Genomic DNA, 26229 nt, shown 5'->3' with positions numbered 1-26229 from the left:
GTGTTGAGCATCTGGAACGGCTCATTCTCGATTGGGGTATCTTTGAGGTAGAAAGTCCAGTAAAATAGCTCAGTTCTGGTATTTTAAAATTGCTTAAAATATTTCGATTGCAGCGCCAGCTAACTTCTGAGGGAAGAATTATCACATTTTCGCTTTGCTTACAGTATTTTTATCAAGATTTTATGCATTAATGCCGCATATTTCACTTATAGAGAATGTGTCGACAGTGCAAATCTTACCCTTGAGTCCATTTACACAGGTTTTGCATAAAATGTTCTGAAAATCTAGTTAAAGCTTGAGCCAAAGAAAGATGAAAAATGTTTAAGTACGCCAATGGAATCAGCTGATTTCGTTCTCAAAGTTTCCTCATGTTTTTGTTTGTGTGCCGGAGTCATTTTCTCTTGTTAATCCTGAAACATACGTCAGGTCTCTTCAGGATCCAATAAAAGAAGGTCCCGTTGGAAGATATTCATGTAGTAAAACTGACAAAATATCTCGTTCTATACTTATAGTCCTTTTGAGCGGTTGAGGTTAGCTGAAGTTACATAAAATATCTGGAGTTTCAAGATGTTCAGGAAGCTGCTAATCGGATCCTCGCTGACTCTCACAGGATACTTTGCTGGCTCATTCATAGAGCGTCGACGGACAGAGCCATGCAAGGAAATTGTGAGTTTGCTAAATATTTATATTAAATCTTGTCAGGAGCTGAATTCTTATTTCGACAGTTTCCTGGGATTCCAGGACTATTCGACAGTGTCTACGCTGCAACTCCTGTGTCTCTCCCGGACGTGGTGCCCTCGAAGGGAGTCAGCAGCAGCCGAACATCTCAGATCATGAAGTACGGCTTTCCTGGATTCGACCAAATCCGCTCCTTCGACAACTACATCCTGTCCTACGATCGGCGGAACAGAGTGGCTCATTGGGTGTTTGAACACCTCACGCCGGAGGGCTGCAAGCCGAATCCAGACGTGGATCGCGCCAAGTGTGACTTCAAGCCGGATGACACGATTCATCCCTTCTTCCGATCTGAGAATTCGGACTACAAGCACTCGGGCTTCGACAGGGGCCACTTGGCGGCCGCGGGGAATCACAAGTTCCACCAGAAGCACTGCGAGGACACCTTCTTCCTCAGCAACATGGCGCCACAGGTGGGTAGTGGCTTCAATCGCGATGCCTGGAACAGGCTGGAGAAGTACGTGAGGAAGCTGACGAAGAAGTACGCAAATGTGTACTGCTGCACAGGTCCTTTGTACCTGCCGCGTCGAGAGGACGACGGGAAGATGTACGTGAAGTACCAGGTGATCGGCAACAACTCCGTGGCCGTGCCCACGCACTTCTTCAAGGTGGTCGTGTGCGAAAGGAGCGACGGGCAGCTGGAAATGGAGTCCTTCGTGATGCCCAATCAAGTGATCAGCGACCAGACACCGGTCACGATGTTCCAAGTGCCACCGGAGACGATAGAAAGAGCAGCAGGACTGCTGTTCTTCAGCAATGTCAACAGGAAGATGTTGGTGAGCATCAATGGAAAGAAGCCCTGAGGAACCAAGACTGCAGAGAACTAAACTGAATACGTAGCAAAGATTTATTTAAAATTTTGTAGCAAAAATCCAAATTTATTAGGAAATAAATTTAAATTGTTTTAAAGAAACAAATATCGCTCTTAATGTGTAGTTGCACAGTAGGTGATTCTACTTCAAATAGTGTGCAAACATTAGTCTTGGATATTAGTGTTAATTGTGCAGTGTTGGCTTTTCTGTTTGTTTTGAGAAATATGAGGATTACCAAGGAAATTACCATTCAAATGGATTGATGATATATTGGTTCGAGTGAAAGGCAATTTGTATATTTTTTCTTTATTTATTATTTACATAATTCTTCTTTTTACTCCATAATGACCCTTACCACGCTGTCTGTGGCACAGTTTTTCTTCTAAATATACGTATTTTCTGACTAATAATGAGACTCTTATAAACATTTCTATCCTTTGATGTTCTCTTTTTTTTCTTTAGTAAATCTTTTTGCAACTCGTATCTCACATCACTGTCTAATATCCTTTCCCCACCGCAAACTCTTCTCACTCTGTATTTGGCGAAGAAGAGAAAGAGTGGCGAAAGAAGTAAAAAAAAGTGTTTTTTTTTCTTTTATTCTCGTCAATCATGTTTTCTCATCTTTATTTCTAAACTTTAATAAGAAATTGACCTATAAATTATTTACTTTCATTTCTGTTTTTTTTTTTAAAGACAAACACAAACGTTTCAACAAATAAATTACTAATAATTACAATATGGGAAAATCTTAGATTAAAATTACTTGTATCTTTAAGAGGGAGGGATAATATGACTTTTTTTTATCAATTACTTTTACAAGGACTTTACTTCCTTTCAGTATAATTCAAACATGTCACTTTTATTTATATACATACTTGATTGTTTCTTTATACAAATCTTTTACAGCGTTACTACTAAAAAAAATTTCAAAGACTTGAGTGAAAATGTTGGACTCAGAAAAGAGAAGTAAATTGCGGAGAAGCCAATTGAAATTCGGTTTGTTTTTTTGGGGAACACTTCTTCAATATAATATTCACAAGTCAAACGGTAAAGGGTTATTTGAAAAAACAATGCACGAATAATAATACTCCTTGTGAGAAAAGAGATGACTTTTTTGTTTATACAAATGAAGAAAATTCTTGTTCATTTAATTTTCGATGTTCTAGCGTGATTTTCTTTTTTGATTTCTTCAGTTGGAGATGATTTCGCGGGGTGAGCCTTTACTTGCCCCACTTGTCAACAACCACCTCAACTATAAGAGAAGAATTACAAAACAGTTTTATATTGCTGAAATAATGGAAAATAAATTGATACATAATTTACTGATCTAAGTAAAATTAGATAATAATCAACATAGGAAGTGATAGTGCAAGAACAAAAGTGAGAATATACTTATCATGCATCATTTCACTGTGATTGTTGGATAAAGTAAGATAAAAGAGAGATCTGTTATCGGGGTTCAGGAAGAAGTACAATAAGAGTTGATAGGTGGGAAAAAGAAGTGATAAAGAAACTGTAGTTAAACTAGAGAAACACTAATCTAGTAGATTTTTAAACTTAAATTAACTTTCTCAAAAATCTCTTTTTTTAAGAAGCAGTTCTGTGTCTTGTCTGAAAGATTTTTTCATAACTCTTTTTAAAAATCGTCAATCTTCAATGCATCTTGATGTCTTGTTTCATATGCATTCGCCACAAAATTCTCTCGGTTAGATGGTATAAATTTCTCTTGTAGACTCGTCCCAATTCTACAATGAAGGATGTTTTTTTTTTTTTTTTGAGGGATAATTTGGTAAGTGCGAGGTGTCAGGTGCACATCTTCTTTAGTGGAATTCAGGTCGTACTGCAGGGAAGAGAAAATCATGTTAATATAAAAGGATATCAAACAAGAATAACCATTAGAACTATGAATTAATCAGTCTTCATTCTGAATATGTCGATGAATGTCGTTTCTTTTCTTTGTACTTTTGATGTGGATCAGTTGCTGCATACTTACACAAATTGCAAAATGTTAGGAAACACTGTGATAAAACCCAGCATGCATAAAATACACCTTTTCTCAAAAAATAAAAAAATAAACATACAATTAGAGGGCAGTGAAAACTGAAAAGCAATAAAAGTATACAAAATTTCGGGAATTTTATTACATTATATTTTTATTAACAATCTTCAAAAAATCATTCTTCCTCAACAGCAGTCTCTCCACTACCGTTATTATTGTTTCTCCTCTCGCTCTAGTCATCCTAACCATTCTTTTTTTTTATCTAACATATCTAATATTATGAGAAATAGTTTGTTAATAAAGCCAAAGTCTCAAATACACACGTCACAAAAATCATTACTTTGTTTTGTAGTTTCTTCATGTTCCTGTGTTCATCTGTAACCTTATACATTCATTGTAGTGTTCACTATAATGTAGGTTTTTTTCTCTATAAATTACTTCTTGTTTAATATGATTCATTTTTTCTACTATTCTTTTATATTTCTGTTTTGTATTTAGACTCCCTTTAATCTGGTTTCGTCTACTTTTATAAATATATTGTATTGTATTTCATATATATATTTTTTCTTGCAGTAAAAGTACATGTTAGTAAAAAGGAATATATGTACTCTATATATCGGAAAAGATGAAGTCAAAATTGGCTACACAAATTTTCAAAGAGGATCTCCCAAGTGGTAATTAAAGTTGTAGTAAATTTGTTCTCTCTCTTTCTCCCTCTGTCATACTAAATTGAGAGGAGAAAGATTTGTAAAGGTATCTTTTTATACATAAGATTCGAGCCTATTTTAAGTTTTCACTCTACCATTTGTAGTTTATGTAACAAGTGTGGGATGTTTAGAAGGTTTTTAGGCCTTGCGAGACAAGTCTTTGTTACCTACTTCATCTCTCTATTTGATTTGGTTTGCCGTTCACAGTGGCCACTAAAAACTACTCTCTTCTCAATAACCTAATATATTTATATCTTTCTCTCTCTTGTGAAATTACGACAATTTTCAAAAAAAAATAAGTACATTGATCGCACACGAAGAAAATGGGGGAATAGAAAACTGATTATAATGTTGAAAGAAAACGGAAAAAGATCTGAATATGATTCACAATTCACCACAATCGAATCGTGCCCGTAATAGTTAGAATTCCTTTGTAAAAGGGATCATTATTGCTTTCTGTTCTTGGTTTTGTCGTTTCACCACGTCATTCTGCATCTTTATGACTAAATAATTGTATTTGGCGCACATTGGAATATATTTATTCTCAAAAGATAAATTGGGTAAAAAGACAACAAAATTTTTCTTTCAATTCAATCTAACATCTACCGATAAAAATATTTCCAAAAATCTCTTCTCTACCTACCAATTACATAAAACTCCTTATACAAAGTAGATTTCATTGAAAAAGACACCAGAAAAAGGGGGATTCATTGAAAAGATCACCTACTTAAAAATTAATCTTGTACCTCTTCGCCTCCTTATCCTTAAATCCCTACAGAATTATTTATACACACTATCATTTAACAGGGAAGTGAGGCACTTTCTAACAGAAATTAAGAAATAGATCTCATCATGTTTAAACAGGGTGTTTAGTTGCCTATTTCTGCCCTTCATCATCATTGCTAAGAATGTCCACCATGAAAAATGCCTCTTAATTTTATTACTAATCACTGATGAATGTCATTCTAAAGCTAATGGACAGTGTCATATCAGAAATAGTGTTACGCTTATTGACTGAAATTTGCCTCCACACACAATTCACTGTATGCTCAACAGAGGAATGCCTAATTTTGCGATCGTGTTTCTTAAAAAGATTTGTCAAAAGCTCAGACAAATGGAATGCGTCTCTTCAGAGGGAATTCTTGAAATATCCGTGGAAGATTGTGTCGTGCAGTGCGGAGGCGAAACCTTTCCGAGTGGATTGATTGATTGTCTAGCAGAGGAATTGATGAGAATTTCCGACAAAACAGGTGCGTCACTATTTCTGGCATCACACTGCCACTTTACTCCCTTGAGATAGAAAATAAATGGTATCTAAAATGAGATTTACACCTTGATTTTGACCACGGTGGGTATTTTTAGCAAGTGAGACGAAACCGCGACGGACTGATTAATGCTTCGTTTGACCTTTCAGAATAATATCTTGAGGAAAAAATGCGTATATAAATGTGTAGATGTTTGGCCAAATTGCTGTGAAAGAGCCGATTGAAAGGAAATTAGAAACCACCCTGCATTTTGTTAAGCACCTCTCCAAATTCCCTTAATTTCCCCTCATCATCACTATAATACGTAATGCCTATAATTAAAAGTGTTCAATCACTTCCAGGCTTTCTCTTTTCTCTGTTTCCTAGTCTATATATATTTTTTTGTGAATTTTCTCGTTTTACTCTCCCTTATCTAATGTTCTCTCTATTGTATTTCTTATAGTGAGTGAGTTATCTTTTCATGTTTCTCATCTTATCGCATATATTTAGTAGTAAATAAACATTAGTTATAATAAATACAAAAAAGTAATGACATTAAGGAAAGATGTTACTGATCAAACACGTGTATTTCGTCGCATTCACATTCTCTTCTGCTATTTACAAGGAATACAATTGAAAAAATATATATATATATCTAATTATGTTTCTCTCATCATCTGTGTTCAATCATATAAAAGAACTCGATATAAATATTTACTAGGAAATAAATAAAATATGGTAATCGGATTTCTCATTCCATCTCATTTCGTTTTGATAAAATACACGTGATTGAAATCATGTACAATATATTTTAATGGTTTCTTGTAAAAATTAAAGAATCATCCCGCCAGATTATTTGCTCAACACACAATTAAATACACACAGTTCGAATGTTATTCTTAAATTGCTCACCCGTTCTTCTGGGATTTTGTCTTTGCAATAAGATTTTTTCTTTTCTTTTTTTAAGTTTGGCCTCTTACAACACATAAAGTCAACCCAAATCACTTCAAACTTGTGCTTGATTAGGGAACAACAATTGCATGAATTATTATTACTGGTGAGATTATAATTCTGGTATCTGAATGTTATGTTACTCAGATATCATAAATGTACAATGTTGTTTTATCATGTTTCTCTTCCTATCTCCTTTGTATTTTCCTGTATGTTTATCATCATTCTCACATTTCACTCTCATGAGCAATTGAATTGTAGGTAAATGTATAATTAGATTTGTAAAAAGTATTCTGATTAAAACTACAATGGGTAAATTTATCTATTAAAAAGGGGGGAAAATTGGTGGAAAGAACACAAGCAAAAACATAAAAAACCACAATATTCTGTGCAATAACTATGAGTTTTTTATGTTTTCAATTTCTGCTCTGCAAAAACTATTTTTTTTTTAAATCTTCTTCTTCACCTTATATCCTAATATTAAGAGGGGCAATTAATCTTAAGAAAACACTGTTCTTTTGACACAAGGCTTCAGCAGGGGCACCTCTGTACAATTTTGAGATTTTCTCATGCCTTTTCTTCTAAGGTGTTGCTCTCAAAAATCTCTGTCTTCAAGAAATATTTCAATTTACTAAAATGCTTAATCTTCTCATCGCAATTATGCCTCAATGAATGTATAATTTTAAAAAAATATTTATATTGCACTGCAGCAAAATGATCAACACTTTGCCGGCCACTCTTTACAGAGGTCCCCAGATGAGCAAGCCAAAGTACACTGCCCACATGAGCACAATCCAGTGCACAGTGTATAGGGGATTCTCACCGTCTGTGATCTTTCTGGCGACGAACTTGAGCACTTCATCGAGTAATACTACTGGGATCGAGAACTTCATTACCATTATCCATTCATCACCGGACAACGGTGTCACCTGGAACACGGCCTGCGGAAGAGACAAAGCACAAGTTGAGAAGGGATTACACATTAGCCATGAGTTTAATCTACTAGAGATTTCCCGTTCATTGACTGAATCTGAATTTCACAAAGATAACCTCTCACTCGTTGGAGCTTAAGTTGTTTTCTTCGAAACGTGACTAAAGTATTCTTATCATTTTCTCATTTTCCTGCATGCCAATATTTAGGCCAAGACTATTTGTATTATAAACCACGCTTCCCTAATACACAGGCAATAGATTGCGATTGCCCTGATAAGTCACACTGTAATTAGTCAGCAGAATTTCTTGCAATAACGTGGAGAAATTTCTCGAAGCTGAAAGAAATAGGTCTGAAGAGTTTTTGCACTGTATATACTTACTGAGAGGACATCCACGTAGAGGATCACGAAGTGGAGCGTGAAAGAGAGAGCCATTGAGCCAACGAGCCACATGTTGGACCATGGTGGCATTGAGATAAGAGATTGATTTTCTGATAAGCTGTAACAACATATTGATTGACATCGTGAATAAGCGTGAAATTGCTTCCTACAGCGCTACTAACGCATGTCTTGATAACACCTCACCTGTTCATGGCGTTCAACATCTCAATGGTGACCAACACAGACAGAGCCATGGTCATAGGATGAGGATCGTTGAAGATCTTGCAATCAACTCCCTTGAACTCATCACCACCACCAAGGCAGGCCAGATGGTGTGTCAGCTGCCAGTAGGACATCTGTGGACCAGTTGAGGAGTACAGGAACCACCAGGCGGCAGCTCCAACGGTCGCGGCGCCCACATATCCACCAATAGCCATGTATCTATAATGGATAAAATGCACAATCACACCGTGCACAAATGCTTCAATATCACTGCGCACACTCACCGGAAGAAGAGCCAGCCGGAAATGAGACCCTCGTCGGCCTTCCTCGGTGGTTTCTGCATGATGTCCAAATCCGGTGGGTTGAAGCCCAAAGCTGTAGCTGGAAGACCATCAGTGACCTAATTGGAAGAGGAAATTACGTATTAAAAATGTGGTCTGGTGTAATTTCATTGGTCACACGCCACTCACCAAGTTCACCCACAGCAGCTGAACGGGAATAAGAGCTTCTGGAAGACCGAGAGCGGCAGTAAGGAAGATAGACACGACTTCACCAATGTTGGAGGAGATCAAGTAGCGGATAAATTGCTTCATGTTGTTGTAAATGGCGCGACCCTCCTCAACGGCAGACACAATGGATGAGAAGTTATCATCGGCCAACACCATCTCAGATGCTGACTTGGCCACAGCAGTTCCAGAGCCCATGGCAATACCAATTTCAGCCTTCTTCAGGGCAGGAGCGTCATTGACACCATCACCAGTCTGCAAAGGAGTGAAATTAGTTATGTTCAAGCTTCTTTCGCAGCTTCTTAGTGGCGTCTCACCATAGCGGAGATCTCATTCATGCTCTGCAAGAACTCAACAATCTTGGACTTGTGAGCTGGTTCCACGCGGGAGAAGAGACGAGCACGAGCGCAGGCGGCCTTCTGTTCGCTAGTGGGCAGATCGTCAAATTCACGACCAGAATAGGACTTGCCAGTGGTGTCCTCATCCTCACCGAACACACCAATGCGACGGCAGATGGCCTCGGCCGTAGCCTTGTTGTCACCAGTGATCACAATGACGCGAATTCCAGCAGCACGGCAGCGCACAATGGAGTCAAACACTTCCTTGCGGGGTGGATCAAGCATACCAACAACACCAACGAATGTAAGGTTCACCTCATAGGTGAAGAACTTGGTAGAATCGCCCAGATCCATCTCCTCGGGGCGCATTGGGCTGTCAGCGGTGGCCAGGGCCAGGCAACGCAGAGTATCACGTCCAGTACCGTATTGGCGGGTGAGATCCAGAATCCTGTTCTTCAGCGTGGTGTTCAGTGGCACTTTGGCGGTTCCAACACGGGCATGTGTGCAGCGATCCAGCACACCCTCAGGGGCGCCCTTGACGAACAACTTGGGACCAGTACCGAGGCGGGACTGCTTCAGTGGCACGCAATATGATGACATGGATTTACGATCGCGAGAGAACTCCAGAGTGAACTCCTTCTTCCACTTGGTCTCAATCTCCTGGCGCACCACAATGGCACATGAGCGACGATCCAGACCCGTCTTTGACACATTGAAGGGATTCAGCTTCTCAGCCAGCACAATCAGGGCTGTCTCAGTGGCCTCACCGACCTTCTCGAAAGCCTGCTTGAACTCGTTGAAATCAATGGCAGAGTCGTTGCACATCACACAAATCGTGCCCATTTCCTGAAGGATGTCATAGTCGCTGGCCTTGGCGCGGTTGCCCTTGAGGTAGAGATCACCAATTGGCTCATACGTCGATCCAGTAAGTTCAAATTCGAGGAAGCTGCTGTCATTTCCCTCAACCTTCTCAAACACAAACATGCGAGAGACGGACATTTGATTGGTAGTCAAGGTTCCGGTCTTATCAGAGCAGATAACAGATGTGCAACCCAGAGTCTCAACGGATGGCAGGGAGCGCACGATGGCATTCTTCTTCGCCATACGACGAGTGCCGAGAGCCAAGCAAGTGGTGATGACAGCGGGCAGACCCTCAGGGATGGCGGCGACAGCCAGAGCCACAGCGATTTTGAAGTAGTAGATGGCACCCTTGATCCATGAGCCACCGTGGGCGGGATCGTTGAAGTGACCAATGTTGATGGCCCAGACGGCAACGCAAATCACGGAGATAACTTTGGACAGTTGCTCACCGAATTCATCGAGTTTCTGCTGCAGTGGCGTCTTAATCTCCTCAGTCTCACTCATTTCAGTACGAATTTTACCAATGGCAGTCGACAATCCAGTGCCAATGACAACACCGCGCGCCTTGCCGGCGGCAACATTGGTGCCAGAGAACAGGATGTTCTTCTTATCCTGATTCACGGCACGTGGATCGGGCACGGGATCGGTGTGCTTAATCACGGAGACAGATTCACCAGTGAGAATGGACTGATCAATCCTAATGGTCGTTGAGAAGATCTTCACAAGACGGATATCGGCCGGAATCTTGTCACCCACGGACACTTCAACAATATCACCTGGGACAATCTCCTTGGCGCGAATCTTCTGGACACCAGACTTGTCTCCACGCACCACCTTGCCCATCTCCGGCTCATATTCCTTCAGTGCCTCTATCGCAGACTCGGCATTGCGCTCTTGCCACACTCCTACAACGGCGTTGGCAATTAAAATGAGCAAAATAACAAAAGGTTCAACGAATGCGGTAAATGTGTCTTCATGCTCCTCGAAAAGAGCCAGTACCTACGGAAGGAAAGCAACTCGTTATTGACCGTTTAATGCGATCATCGCAAAGTGCGCAATAATCACTAATTCTCCTCTCCATTCTCGCCAATTTCCCCCGTTTCTCCGGCATCAATTAAGCAAAGAACGCGCCAAGGAAAGTGTTGTAAATCTCATACGGCGGAGTGGCAACTTCGAGGGGCGTTGGAGGGGTTGGGACAATGATCATTTAAAAATAGGAATTTGTTTGAAATGTTCCGAATGTATCGGGTCCTATTATAAATATAAAATTGAAGAAGAAATGCTCGTAGGTTAAATGATTGAGGAAGACATAAATGAGGAATTTTTTCGCCGCTCGCTCAGATGTGAAAGAGCGAGATGGATGATTGAAAATCATATCATTCCTTCAGTTCTTCACCAAACCATAGATCAGCTCTCCTCACCCACTCCGAGCCGATTGGTAATGGCGTATAAAATAGTGGAATTTTATTTTTCACAAAAAGGCATTTCTCTTTTTGATCATCGACGATGGAGAGAAAAACACAGGAAATCATTTTCGCCATCAATGATCTTATGGATTACATCTTGCGCTTCACCCCACAATATTTGGTGAAAGAACATCCAGGGGAAAAAAATCCACTAAAATTTATGTGCACGTATACATGAAGAGAACACATACCCAGATGAAAGATATTTTGAGTTTTCATTATAAAAGGATAGATAGGCCAATGTAAAAGGTGTGTGTAATTATAGAAGACGTTTAGTGACGTCAGAGAGACTCTGGCTAAAATTAAAGTCACTTTTGTGTCTATAAGATCGAATAGATGCGAGAGAGAGGTGGGAAAAATCCTCACAAAACTGTCGCTGCTCATTCTCGAGAGAGATGTATGTCTTTCTCAAGGAAACGAATGAAGAGCGAGAGAAAAGAGACACTTTCCCTCACATGATCGCCGTGGGGAAGAATCCAGACACTCACTCGAGCTTCCCGCACGCACAGATTCTCTGCTATTCTAAAGCCCGGACCACAGTAAATGACGATCGCACGTGCCAATAAAAATCAATGATGGAAAAATTGGGGCCTTTGGCGAGCGGATTGTAAAGTTAATTGCACTTACAAATGAAATAATAGCAGCTAAAAGCAAAATTTTGACCAGCAGGTCATCGAACTGTTCTAACACTAACTGCCAGAGGCTTTTTCCTGAAATAAAGAAAAAAGGGGAAAAATCACTTCCATCCTTTTACGTCGACGCCACTCTCTTCATCTCCAGAGACAGGTGTGGAATTGCTTACCCTCTTCCGTGGGGAGTTCTGAAAAGACAAGAAAAAAAGCGAGGCACAGCATTAGTTTTATACACAAAAAGAATCTTAATCAATACAAGTGCAAAAAACAATCTCTCTAAACACCTCCCCACGTACATAGCGAGAGTCTATTATAAGAATGTGCTTAATATGCAAATGTGCCTTCATTGCCTTATCAACAGGTAACACCGATTCTCTCCATTTCCATTGAATATTCAGAGTACAAGCGTGCTCATAGTTTACGTAACTATATCCTCTGCGCCGAATTTATCCAACAAATCTCTACCCTGAATTCAGGTCCTCACATAATTGAATAATTTCAATTTATCCCAGTCCTTTTCATTCGGGGCTTCACACAAGCAAATTGAATTCTCACACGGCTACACGTGAAAGTTTCTGCGTAATTTTATTGACGTCATTTCACTATTAAATTGCCATTATTCAATACTTGTGTGCACAGAGACATGTCATAATTCGACATGCTTCACCGTTCAAAGGAAAAAAAAATATTGTATTGGATTTTAACTATTTTTTCCCTCCCATTGTGGTTTTAAAACACCCATTTTTCCCCCCTATTAACAGCAACAACACACGATCCGATACTATGTGCTCTCAGAAAATCCATTTCTTACCATAAAAAAAAATAATATGAGCAAATAGTGTTGATTATATAGACGGAGAGCAACTAAACTGATCTTTGGAGTTAATATGTGCGAACAATTGAGTTGTTGGCAAAGTTCGTTGCTTCTCCATTTGAAGGGCAATTTAGCATATGATGTTGATTTTACAAGTCATTGTTTGTACTGCTTTAAATCAATGCCATATGGAGCGGGTTCCAGGTAAAATTATGTGCATTCATTAAGTAAATTTTGGATTTTAGTGTCGTCAAATGAATTTATACTCGCTCAAGTGCATACACAGTAGTTCACAATAGTTGTTTGCATTTCATTCTCTAAATTTAGCAAAGAGCGGAAAAAAGTCCCTTTTTCTCAATTACAGCCAACGAATTTGCAGAGCAACTCAACCGATTGTTAGTGTAGTTTGTGTTACTACGCTAAAAAACCAACCATGATAGAGAAAATTCACATCTATCGATGCTCCGATTATAAGATGTGAGCAAGCAGACACTAAATTTTTTTTTTTTCACCAATATTCCTCAAACACCAATAAAGCCCATTATCTGATTTTCCTTGTGCCTCATGGGCATTGTTCTCTCTCTCCATTGATATGAATTATCTATGACTGTCTACTCCCAAATCTCTATTGCAAATTTCTAAATTCTCTGTACACCTTCTCAGAATGCCAACATGCTCGCTCTTGGCATTGTGATTCCTTATGTACATTGTATGTCTCCCGGAGATAAGAGAAATTATTCCTAGGTATTTAAATAAGACACGTTTTTCTGTTCTAAACCTCCTTTCGGACAGCTAAAGATTCACCAGGCGCTGGAATTTAAATCTCACACAGACTGCATGTGGATTTTTATGAAGTATGAAAGTTTATACACCTTGTGTGTCCCGAGGAAGACACATCGAGCGAGAGAGAAAAAAAAAACTGTGCTCACTGATGGTGCGGGGGGAAAAAGATAAATATTTATATTGAATGAAGTCTTCACTTGCCATACCGTATCCACGGGATATTGGGCCGCAAGGTGGGGTGGTGGGAGGCAATTGGATTTATCGGATGTAGTTGGAAACTACAATTTACAAATCTCCCACCTCCACCCGCCCGTCCGCCGAATCCTCATCGCCTCAGCTGATTCATGAGTGTTCGCGGGCAAAACACCCCATCCGGAAGACGAAGATCAAATATTTGAAACAATGTCTGCGCTTTGAAATTCCTTTATCTAACTTTGCTTCTTCTTCTAAAAATTACCTTATCACAGCACGCCTGTTTGCATAAATTTAAATCACTAGATCCGCTTTATGAGCTCTCACATGCACAATTGACATGCTCAGAAAGAGAGACTCTCGATTGGAATCGGGATTTCTTTCCTTTATCTCTTCACCATTTTTTTCTATTGTCATAAATACTAATGACATTGTTTTACACTTTCCATTTTCCGTAACTTGAAGTGTTTAAAAATTTACATAGTAAAGCTTGACTTTACACGCAATATCTGTGTTGGAGAATTTCTATTGCTAGAACTTTTAGTCGACCTTCCAACTAAAGACACCCAAATTTGAATCCAACTGGAATGTTTGCAAATTTAATTATTATTAATTATTTTGCTTCTATATTGCAGGTTAAAAAATTATTCCATTGGATTTACATTCACTAGATTTTCATTTGCTGTGATTCGCAATTGCCAAGGTATCGAATTCAAGAATAAAAATCAAATGAAAACAAACAAGTACCTATCGATGGTCAATCTTATTGGTTCATTGTCAAGTGGAGAATAACTGTACTTTCCAGACCTAAAACAACATTTGGTGATATCCGAAACTGCCCCCGTTCTTCCCTAATTAAACTCCCATCTAACTTCATTTGGCACTGTTTTCGACGATGGATCAGCAAAAAAAAACCCGAAATGAAATGAAAGTCAGCACTTACCATTGGGTCCATATTTGCTCTGATTCGTTTTCACTTGATCAATAGTGAGACCTCGCTCAGGGTCTGTGTTGAAGTAATTTAGAACCTCATCGACGGATTTCGCATGGCCGTCCTCCATTCTGCTGACGCACTAGCTTATTAATCGGCAGTTCTGAAAGGCAGAGAGAAGAGCACCAATTAATTGAGATCTTCCTGCCACACTGCCCTGCAACTCAGACGCGCGATCCTCCGAGACATTGGGGCCTTGTGCAGACGCTGGAGCTCTCTCGCACAGCTGAGAGCTGCTCTGCGCGCTCTCATAATCTCCGTCAGCGAGACACTCGGCTGAAAACCTGCTCACCTTAGCATTGCATTGCGTGAGAGCCTAACAGGGCGCTCGTCCAGGTCTCGAGTGGATGGGCGGAATAAATTCCCCTTGAGTGGACTGGCCGGGATTGCGGGTCCCGCGCGCCAGGGGATTACTTATTCACGATGTCGGTGCTCAGCTGGAGGAATGGGGAGCACGGAAAAAAACGGTCAATGGCTTACACGTCATCGAATTGAGTGATTTCGTCACGATTATTGCTTTGTGATTTTGCATAGAAATCACACGAGAAACCATCAAGTCGCGCTGTTCCGGGGCAGACGTGGAATAGCAATTGGCTGGTGACCTCCAGCTGAACACCCATCTGGATGCCACAGTCTGGCCAGAGCTGTCCCAGGGAGCTCCAATGGGGCGCGCGTGGCGCTCGAAACAGAGGTTATGTGCGCCAGTGGCACGAGAGAGTGAATCAGAGAGATAGCGGAGTCCAGGAAGTGGCGTGAGGCCAGATGGCGCAATACCCAGACGTGAAGTCCATTCAGCCCCCGGGAAGCCCCAAGGCGCCCGTCTGCGAGGGGTTAGGAGCGAAATCCGGGGCGATCTCTGTTGACAGAGACGCCCCACTGGCCCTGGCCATCCGAAATCAGCTATCACACAGCGCGGCTGTTGACTTATGATTGTGGCTTTCGGCAATCACACTTAATACTCTTATTACTTACGTGGTTTTATCGTATGACTTCTTTTTTGTGCCCCCCGTGCGACAAATCAACTCTTTTTTCGCCAGTCTCTCAGCTCCGCCAAAATTGCATGGACACACAACAGAGTCAAGATGGCTAAACTGGGATTCAACACTACAAGATTAATTGTTCAGGTGCATGGAGTTGAATTGAAATAAGCTTTTGGAGTTAAAATTAGTTTGAACAATTTTCTAAACGATGACAATGTGATACGAGGCTGACATGTTTTATCGGTGTGAATTTAGGGTTGCCATCATCAACTTTCCTGCAGAGTTGCTCAATTTTGCCCACATATGGCGAAATCTGCAGGTGAAAAAGGCTCGTTATGCAGGGGGATTTCAATTCAAATATGCATTGTTGCAGTTTTATGAGCCAACATGGAAAATTAGGATTTAATGTGAATTTGAGATTTCATTGAAAATTTCACGAAGATCCAACATTTTTTAGAATTCAATAATTTTCCCGTTAATTTACTTGATATTGCAATTTATGCACGATCTAGCTAAATTTAGCATTTTGACGACCATTCAATAAAAGTGGTTAGGAAAGTGAGAATTCTTAAAGAACAGTTGATTCAATGAATCTCATATTTTATTACGCATATGTTTTGACTTAAATCCCCTGCTAAAATTATACACTTGTCGCAAAACCCCACAACATTTCTTTTGCCTCAGACATTGAGCTATGTGTATCCAAAACCCCATAAACTTGACTCTCTTCAGGAACTCTAAAAGTAAAATGTGATTTTCCAAGGCCGATATTTTGAGATTTTCCTCATTATTTTCTTACATAATATGCCTTAAATATATATTAATGGGAAATAAGATTTATTGTCTAAATTGAATTCAACGAAAAAGTTAATTGAAGACATGCTTTTGAATATTTAATGGACATCAACGCCATTAGCATATCATTATTTTGCTTTGGTTATCTTTCTCTATTACTAAACTTAGACTGCCATTTACTTATTTAGTTTATTTAGAATTGAAAAAAGAAGAGTTTGATATTTTACATATCCTGGAATTGCATGAAGTTTTACGTTATTTTTTCAAAGATGTTTATTTGCAAAATTATTCAGCGAAAGTATTTGCAAAAATAAATTTCGCAGTGGGTGAAATATTCCCATTATTTCGGCAATATCAGCGACAATCGACCACATTCTTCAGGTGCAGAGAGAAAAAATACAAAACGCTGGCTATTTTGTAAACTATGTCAGTACGCGAAATTTAAGAAAAAATATACAAGCGAGAGAGTTTTTGAATAGGAATGTAATTTATAGTGAATCTGCGAGATTGTACCCTCTGCATGAGGCTGCCTAACATAAATTTAATACGGGAAAGCTTCGGTGGTCGTGGTTAATTCTGATTGGCGTTTATGCTCTAGCCACGTGACTACCTGCTGAGTTCTATACTTAGAATGACCGAGTAGAAAGATCAGCTGAATTTGATGATATTCTGAGAATTTTCACTCGCTATACCGCGACTCTCTCTCACTGTCTCAATATATCTACATGCATATGGATGTGATAAAAAGCCAAGAGAATAGTGATGCCAAATGGAATACTTATTTATTGGAGAATAAACAGTGTAATTTTTGTATAAATAATTACATGTGACATCTCACTTCACGTCTCGTCCTCGCATCTCGCGCCACACGTCTTTTCGTCTCAAATGGACGATCCATGTGGAATATTTATAAGTTCCTTGGAAAAAGTGGCGAGACAAGAAAATACAATCGGCAGTGTGTTATATTTTAGGATTTTTAATATTAATTTTGCGAGCAATGTTACGTAAGATTTTGCGAGTGAGAGAGAGACCGAGAGTAGTTGAGTGAAGTATTTAAAACTATGATATTTCTGCACAATTATTCACTGTCCAAGCATCCTTGGGAGGTAGCCTCAAGCCAAGGAGCTCGCAATTTTGGGCGGTCGAGAGAGACTGATGGGAGAGAGATCACTTCACAGACTCATTAGTACTTATCCTTGGCGCTGGGAGAATTTTAGTCCATTGAAATGTCCCATCGGGCCGCAAAGAGCACTCCATTATAGCAAGCAATCTTCAACACAATTATCAATCAAACAACATTCACTTAATCGATGATCATCACACTTGTCGGAGGATCGCGGGGAGTATCACTTCATGGGTGATCCACTGATCCTCGGGCCGTGTCCAGTGACCGGAGAATTGCGGTGAGGGGCAGGAAAAGGATTTGCAGAGATATTGCATGGAAAACTTACTAAAATTAGTAAAGGCGCTATGTTGCACCAAAAAAGAATTATATAAGAGGCCTTGGGCCCAGCCGAAGATAACCTAGGCGTTTTTTGATCGCGCTACTTAAAAGATCGACGTCGACTGACCACCAGGAGTCTTGCACACTGGTCCTCTATCCCACTGATGCCTGCTGTTGGCATTGGTCCCAGATGGCCTTATGATTACCCGGGAAAAACACTTTTAGCAACGTACACAGAATACGATCATTGGCGATCACAGAATTTTGCGCAGACATTTTACAATTTTAATAGAAAATCTCCTATAGTTTGGCTAAAACCGATTCGATAGCGAAATATCAACGATTCCTCGTTGATGAGTGTTCGCGGCATTTTTCTCCTCCTCTTCTTCTCCTCAAATATAACATAAATCAATCTCTCAATACATGCAGATGATCGCTACAGATCACCAGATCAAATACAGAGGAGGGAAGAGCTCACTTCACTGACATAAGAAGCCACTATGGTGAGTGGCGCGAGATGAAAGATCATCACCATGACGTCTGCGTTGGAATGGGCAGAAAAATGCATAATTAAATTGGGATAATTGATTGTCACTTGATTGATCTGCTATTTACAATCGAAGCTCTGTCACATCGTATTTATTTTGGCTCTCGCCGATGGAGGCGCATGGTTACAGTGGAGACGCCAAGTTCATTAATCAATGACGCGGAAATAATTAACATGTAGTGGGTGTAACGAAAAATTCCTACATATTGTCTGCACGGATACTTTTGCCCCGCCAAGCGCAATGGCGGTGCAGAATTTACGTGTTTCTCTGAGAAATTTTCCCAAAGGTAGTAGGGTCGATTATTTTTGGGCATGGCGATTACATAATCGGAAAGTAAGAGTGTGCCAGTGTGGCAATTTTTGCACAAAGTGCATATAATTTCGGTTACAATTGCAGAATGGGATATAGAGTGAACATGAAGGACCTAAAATCTAATAATAGTTTTTTAATGTGATTTCACCACGTGAAATACGTCTTGTATGTAAATATTAATAAGGTGGTATTTGGCACTTTATGAGGCAAATGCTTTTATATCACAGAAAAGATTGTTGGAAATTATATTTAGAAATCATACTCAAAGAGCACCGGGGAAATATTGTTCTGCACAACACACAGAGATACTCATCTTATACAGCCGCATAATAATATATGAGAAAATGCATTTATCAATCTGGCACTATCTCCATTTTGCTGTGCTACGCAGAAATTATTTTATGCACATGACTGAATAAGGTCGATTTTTTACTGTTTTACATACTCCTTTCGCACTTAGAAATCCGTCTGCAAACGCTATGATGGTTTTCTTCTTTATTTTGAGACGTCGCGCATGAGATTTAGCTTGATAATTTGTTAATGAACCTATTCTAAACCCTCTCATTCACAAAATATGCATTTGTCCTTTGGTCACCCACGACTGCGTATTACTCTTGTTGAGACGATTTGTTTATTTTTATGTCACCGCAGAATAAAAGGGAAATTTATTGGGCTTGCGAAAAAAGAGTAAATGATTGTCGTGTGAGAGCGTGAGAGGAAGGTTTAGTGAGAGCGAAATGGTAGAAAAGCACGTAGTTTATGCTAATACAACTAGTGTGACATGTTGATTGATGAGACAAATTTTAAATTATAATTCAGGAAAAAAAGACCTTTGTCTCAGAACTCTTTCTCGCGCTGACCAGAGTGACGACAAAGGAAAAGAAATACTCCTACTGCGTAATAATTTTCCCAGAATCACCCAGAGAGTGTACGGAAACTATACGAAAACCAGGTGGAAATCTGTGCACTGAGGCCCAACAGTGATATTTTTATTCGCGCCTTAATCAATTCACGGTGAATTTTCACGCATTTTCTATTCCGCGAAGTGCGCAAGAGAGGGGAAGTCACGATGAAAATATAATGTTCAAATGTCGAGGAAATATTCTTGTGATCATGGAAATTTCGCAGGGACAAACTGTATTTCACAGAGATCGTACGAAGGTTTAGGCCTTGGCCCTTAATAATACCAAAATAACCTCACAAATTCTCTCAGCCATTTTATTCTGTAGATGCTGAAATATTCTCTACATCACTTGGATAATGGCCAAACAATATGTATCCCTGTATATATTCGATGGGCTATTTGTCAAATGCACTATACATAAACATGTTCAGAGAATGAGTTAATAAATGTAGCATCTGACTGTGCATTGATTGGGTTAAATCAATTATTTCATTGACTAATGCTATGTTAAAGGTGGAACACACGTGCAATATATTATTCAATTTGTAGCAGCATTTTGTCTGACTAAAATATTCTTGCTTTCCTTTATAACCATATAGTTATTGATGCCATTTCTAGATACTGAGAACAGGGGTGATTCTGATATTAATTACAGTCTAAACAAAACTCGCGACTTTAAGCATTATGCGAAGCTGCTCATGCCTTTTTCTCTTTGAGAAAAAGCAAAAGGAATATGTACTTTTGGGTGGAACTTCCTGCAAATAGAATGTGAAGTGGAGCAGTGATATGGCGTTTGATTTTAGAAATCGATGATTTTCATTGCTGCCTCCGTGACTCAGAGGGGCTTTTTAAAGATGCTTTTATAGTATTTCCCAACATGTTTTGGGATTTAAATTATGTGAAGACGTTTGTACGAAACACGGAAATAGAAATAAAAAAATGGGTATTATAAGATGTTTCATTTCGGCTAGATCATAAAATAATGTTAAGAATACACGGAGAAACAGAGGATGAATGTACGGTTAGTGACTATCACAAATTACAGCCAGTACATGCCCGCGAAAGTCTTCAATTGCTCCATCGCGACGGAAAAACGAAGATTGTGATAGTCAAGGAGGAAGAGCAAGGAGCGAAGTGAGTGAAATGCTAGGTAATAAATGTATTAGTAAATTCTGCGGTGCTACGAGAGATATTTTATGTGAAAAGGCTCTGTGAAATATATTCGAAGGGGAAATAAATAGATGAAAATGTGATGGAATGAGAAATGTGGGTGCGTTGAATGGTAAACTTTGTTCTTGACTTTTAAATTGTGAGCTAATATATGTATCTCTACATACTTATATGCTAGCATATATAGTTCCTTCCAACTTGAATAGTTTAAAGAAAAATTGCTATGAGTGGCGACAATGTGTAAAAATAAACTTATATTATTTCACAGTGGAGCCGAGGGGCGCGGTCGTCCAAAATCGACTTACTGTCGTTGGACAGAAATTAACCTAACACTACACAGTCAATCAAAGAAAAAAAGTGTGACGAAGTGGGAACAGAACTTCTTCACCCAGACATTTGAATTAATTTCATAAGAAAAGAATGACAATAAAACTAGATACTCAACCTATCAAATTGACGATCTGCAACAAGTGTACACTTTAGTGTGTCTCATTGGTCGTAGCGATATTTTTAAAATTTGCAAAAATAAAATTACCTCAGTGAACGTTATTTAAATTGCTATTCGTGTGACGATTGCGAATGTATGTGAAAAATTCCTCTTCAAACCCATCAAAGTCAAACCTTTTTGCCACACATTTTCCCACATAAATGCGGCGATTTTCGCTTAGCAGAATTCCTTTTTTTTCTTCTGTACCTGCAGAGAGACATTTTAATTTAGAATTTTCAAGAGCAGAGTTTTTGGTAATCTTTCATCTCTCATATATCGACTAATTTTGCGTGAGTTTTTTTTCTTCATATAATGGACTTAGTGTCGATATTCATAAATGACTGAAAAGTAGCATTTCTCATTGCACAAGAATTACACTTAAGTAATTAGTAAACGAGAGTTTTTTGTGTAGAAAAATATCGTTTAAATCCTGCATAAGCTTACTTTTTTAGCATGACTCATACTCACATGATTTGTGAGTTCATACTGAAAACTCAGCAGATAAATGCATCAAAAGATCTCTTATCCCGATTTTCTTTCCAAAATAATAGCCTCAGTTTTCTAATTTATGCTCCACCTGAATTTAGTGTCAGCAATAAATTGGAGGAAAAATAACAAGTGCGGGACAAGAACAGGCTTCTAGCTGAAGGAAAAATATCTGCACTTCTCCTCCACGTGGTAGCAATTAACATGGGGAGATTTTCCACTCTCATATTTTTGATGGTCAATCAACACTGCAATCGGAAACGTGCTCGCAACAGTGATTCGGTGTGGAGCCAGAGAAATAGGCACATGTTTAGATATGTGGAAAGAATACTTGTGTAATTCAAATAAATTTTAATTATATATTAAATGATTGACAGTTGATGGTATTTTTGGAAACATATCTCCGTTACAAAGTCGCTTTTGTGATGACGGTGATGGTTTTAAATATACGAGTACATGTGTTTCACCGAAAAATCTATTTAGGATCACTTATTTCTTGTAATTCTTCATGCTCCTGTCTTTCATAACTCTTGTAAATTACTCTCGTTGTATCTTAATGAGAGAATTTTATGTATTTTTCTATTAAATTGCAGGGAATAACAATAAAAGTGACCTCATTTTCTGACATTTTCCTCTCTAAATTCTCTGTTCATTTCTTTAGCGAAATTTCATGATATATTGTGCAATATGGCTACAAAAAGAACGCTATTCTTATTTGAAAATAAGAAATTTTGCCTCCCAATTGCTATGCAACAATTTAAGTTTTAAGAATTTGCCATTACTTGCAATTTATAGCAGCATAAAATTACACACGGTGGCCCAATTGAATTGTGGAATTTACTTTCCTCACATTTTCTTCTTTACTTCACAGTGAGATTGAGGCTTTGGATAGAGACATCAACTTCGTCACTAAATCATGTATTTTAACATTTCTGCGTTTATTTGGTTAATCCATTGTAAACGAATATCTGTGCAAGTAAAATGCTTGTTCGGGTTCCTGCTTTCATGTTTTGTGGATCCACAAATCAAGCCTGTTCTGGCGAATAAATTAATCACCGAAGCATCTTTGGAGAGAAATATCTTCGCATTGTGTCTGCGAGATCTTACGCAATTGAGCCTCGCGAAACTCGTATGATCATTTCGAGAATGGAGAAGGTAAAAAGTGGGAGAAAGGCTTGGAGAAGCATTGTAATGATCAATAGTCGGTGACAACAGTCTCGCTGCGTCCACCATGTGGAAAGCATTATTGCTGAGAGGAAGTATTTTGCGAGGAATATAATTGAATAGTGCTAATGATAGGAAAATGGAGAGCATTGACGTTCTTCGTGACATTTATGGGTACAAGAAGATCCGGAAGAAAGTTATTATAACTATTTCGCGGACTTGTGTGTTCTTCTCTATGTTTTTGTTGGCCGCCGTCTCAATTCAACTCACATGGATCAGACCCCGTAAGAATTTACTTTTAAATCCTTTCTGCAGCCCACTGCTTTGTGATATTGGAATATTTTGAAGACCGCGAGAGATCATTTGGTACATTCAGAGAAATACACCATTGAATCGACAGTTGATTGTGTTTGTTCTTCAATGTGGAGTAAAAAGCTTTTGCCACGCGCATTTCTTTGAGTGCGCCTTTCGCGCTAATGTTTCTGGGAAATGTCACTAACTTCCACACTGTTCTATTCCTATCCACTCATATGCTCAATTATTTTTCTTTCACGATAAATATGCATCTCTTCTGCTGATGGATGACTCAAAAGAGTTCTCTGTCAAGTCGTGTCGACGTCCTTGCAATGTTCTGGATCTCCCAATGATTTGTCGCTTGCGGTTCAGCGTGGAGGCAATCAATTATCACAATCGGTGAGCTTCTCAAAACTAACTAATGCTCATCTCCTTCTCAAATATCTCCTCTTTCTCTTCCAGTGATTGCATAAACTGTCATAGAAATTCAACATTGTGTGGCAATTGCGAGAAGAAAGTCATTGCAATTAACCAGCAAATTGCAGCTCCGAAGATTGAAGTGTGTGAAAATGATATTATTGTGGTTGACGTGCAAAACAACATTTCGGAATCTGCGGTTTCTATCAACTGGAATGGACAGAGTGAAGTTTTGTCAGCGCGGGAGGAACAACGAATTTTGCACAGCAAAACATGGTCGGCATCAACAAGCATTAGGTACAAATTTCGATTGTCCCATCCAGGATTTCATTTATACAACGTTGTAGCGAAAACTTCCCATGAGAACATTGATGAAGCCGTGGGTAGTTTGATTGTTAGGGAAATTGATTTGGATTCCAATGTAGAAAAGCAATCTGTGTTAATTGAAATTTTCCAGGAGGAAATGCAAGTGGGAATTAAAAGTATGACAAATGTGGCTCTAGTGAATGAAAGAACAATATTCAGAGCTGTGTATTTGTACTCATCCTCCAAAATTTCAGTGACTGTAGCGGTGAATTACCACAAAATCAGAATTACTTCTATAAATGGAAATACCATTAAAAGCTTAATTGCTACAGAAGTGAGCATTAAACCGAAAGATCACATTGAATTTCTTGTAATCCCCCAAACTTCTCCGAATAGCAGGGAACTCCTTGTAAATGTGTCGGCAGAGGGACGCCCCAGTTACTTGAGCGGCAACATAAAATTCTTTTTAGAAAACAGCCCAACAAGTTCATCACATTATGACATAAAATGGTAGGCACAATTTTTGTGAAAAAGACCCATAAAGTAAGCAATCTCGAATGAATTTATTTAGATTCCATTTTTAATTGTTCTGTGAATAATATTTATTTGAGCAAATCTATGAATAGTCCTTTATGTAGCATCGCAAGAGAAATCATGCGTGCCTGGCGGAGTGCTACCGAGAATTCAATCAAACAAACCAAATTACAAATTCATTCAACTCGCACAGAGAGTTTACAGAATTTATTGTGCGTGATTGTGAGCAGAAATTTTGAAGCTTTCAGCATCATTGGGAAAGGGCTAATAAAATCATATAATGAAATATATTCGGCACATGAGGCAAAATACGCTGCGAAGAATTTCCAAATATCCATCATTAAAATATAAATTTACGAAATCTTGTGTTCCTATACAGAGAGAGTGTTAATTATACTTTAGCACATAATCATTAGTTTTAAGTCTCTAACCAAATTTGAATCATCATTTTCATCTTTCCTCAAATATTTGCACTACTAAACCATATTTTAGCATATAAACATTCATTAAGAGAGCATTTAATTATTTTGAATTTCCCAAAATTATTTCAAGGTTCAGCACAAATCAACTACACTTGTTCACGTTTTGTATAATGTTTTATAATTGGTGTGAAATACATATGAAGAGACAAAGATTTATTTTCAGTGCCTAATGAACGACGTATTTAATCCGTTTTATTTATAAAAATGTTCATAGGTCAGAAAATTTCTGATACCTGTGCATTATTTGAGTGCAATTCAGAAAACTTCTCTCCTCATTCATCTCGGCTATTAGATAATCGAACATATTTCTGCTCAGCTTTAAATGTCAATATCACAGAGAGTCAATCATAAATTTATTGCTCAGATGCATACTGCACTTTCACTTTCATCGCGTACTTTGTGTACTTATGAACACATGAGGAACTGGTCAAACCTGGAGAAAGTCTTGTTTTTGCTCTCAGAAATCGTTTTGCATTTCCGCACGAGGCAATTATTGGGCTTACAAGAGGTGCTCATTTGTGTTATTCAATAAGACTTGCTGAAATCTTCAGAGACATGCATTGCATTCATTGTGACATTGCTTCTTAACATACTATAATACAATGATAAAGGAATGCTTATATTATGACACATCTTGGCACAGTAATCAACTGCATTTATCACTGAGGATGGACATCATACAGGACAATTCCATCAGTATTTCAATTTCTAGTTCAAACAACCATCAATTCCGTCCATTTGTACCTTCAATGAACTCTCCAGTTTGCCACGCTTTCAAAGCTCAATAAGCACAACCTTTCAGTAAGGGCCAGTGTGTGATTGAAATACGAAAATTCACAAGTGTATACTTACAATTCAAAAGATGCTTCACTATTCCCAACAGACTCAGAGCGAGTGAAGTGCTCAGTTCGGATGTGAGAGATGTATTGAAGGAACGGCTTCTCTTCTAAACATAAAATCCCGAATGTAAGGCGACTGTCAGAGAGTGCTTGTCTTTATTTGAGTGATTTGGAAAATGAAAGGCATTTGTGAGCCAGTAAATGCAACCTTAGTGAATCCTCGCACTGCAAGCATCATCTGTTCGCAAAAATACATCTTTTTGGCAATGTTGCCTCTCGGGGCGCCAACTTTTAGCAAATGTTGCATAGAAGTAGAGATATATAGAGGGAAAAATTGCAAAATAAATACCCTGAGATTTTTCTAGCTGACAAATAAATCACATTTCATGAATCAAATCGAATTTTCGCACTATCGATTCTGAAAAATTCATCTACTCATAACGAAAAGTCATTATGGATTGAATACATATTTAAAACTTTACCCTTGAATATTTTCGTGCT

General features: G+C 38.7%; 2 protein-coding genes across 5 annotated transcripts; one reads left to right on the top strand and one right to left on the bottom strand.

Moving 5' to 3' along the window:
* Positions 1-68: 68 nt before the first annotated feature.
* On the top strand, positions 69-2239 carry LOC132256095 (endonuclease G, mitochondrial). Its single transcript, XM_059752284.1, has 3 exons — positions 69-452; positions 513-666; positions 726-2239. The coding sequence occupies exons 2-3, from the start codon at positions 568-570 to the stop codon at positions 1536-1538; spliced, it is 912 nt and encodes a 303-aa protein (XP_059608267.1). The 5' UTR covers positions 69-452; positions 513-567; the 3' UTR covers positions 1539-2239.
* On the bottom strand, positions 1838-25876 carry LOC132255956 (calcium-transporting ATPase sarcoplasmic/endoplasmic reticulum type). Of its 4 annotated transcripts, XM_059752156.1 has the most exons (11): positions 17793-17951; positions 14519-14669; positions 11957-11974; positions 11782-11864; positions 8807-10687; positions 8454-8744; positions 8268-8383; positions 7966-8202; positions 7762-7879; positions 7272-7389; positions 1838-2799 (listed from the first exon to the last, which is right to left on the bottom strand). In XM_059752156.1, exons 2-11 carry the CDS (start codon positions 14634-14636, stop codon positions 2768-2770), a joined length of 3012 nt encoding a protein of 1003 aa, XP_059608139.1. In that variant the 5' UTR covers positions 14637-14669; positions 17793-17951; the 3' UTR covers positions 1838-2767. The 4 variants fall into 4 exon arrangements, with proteins under 4 accessions (XP_059608139.1, XP_059608123.1, XP_059608116.1 ...); XM_059752140.1 differs by lacking the exons at positions 1838-2799; positions 17793-17951 and adding an exon at positions 25742-25876 and having other exon boundaries at positions 3662-7389; XM_059752133.1 differs by lacking the exon at positions 1838-2799 and having other exon boundaries at positions 3662-7389; positions 17793-17963.
* Between the last annotated feature and the right edge of the window lie 353 nt (positions 25877-26229).

This window comes from Phlebotomus argentipes, unplaced genomic scaffold (assembly GCF_947086385.1).
Source record: "Phlebotomus argentipes unplaced genomic scaffold, Phlebotomus argentipes genome assembly contig_6, whole genome shotgun sequence".
Lineage (NCBI taxonomy): Eukaryota > Metazoa > Arthropoda > Insecta > Diptera > Psychodidae > Phlebotomus > Phlebotomus argentipes.
This window is presented reverse-complemented; position numbering and strand designations above follow the sequence as displayed.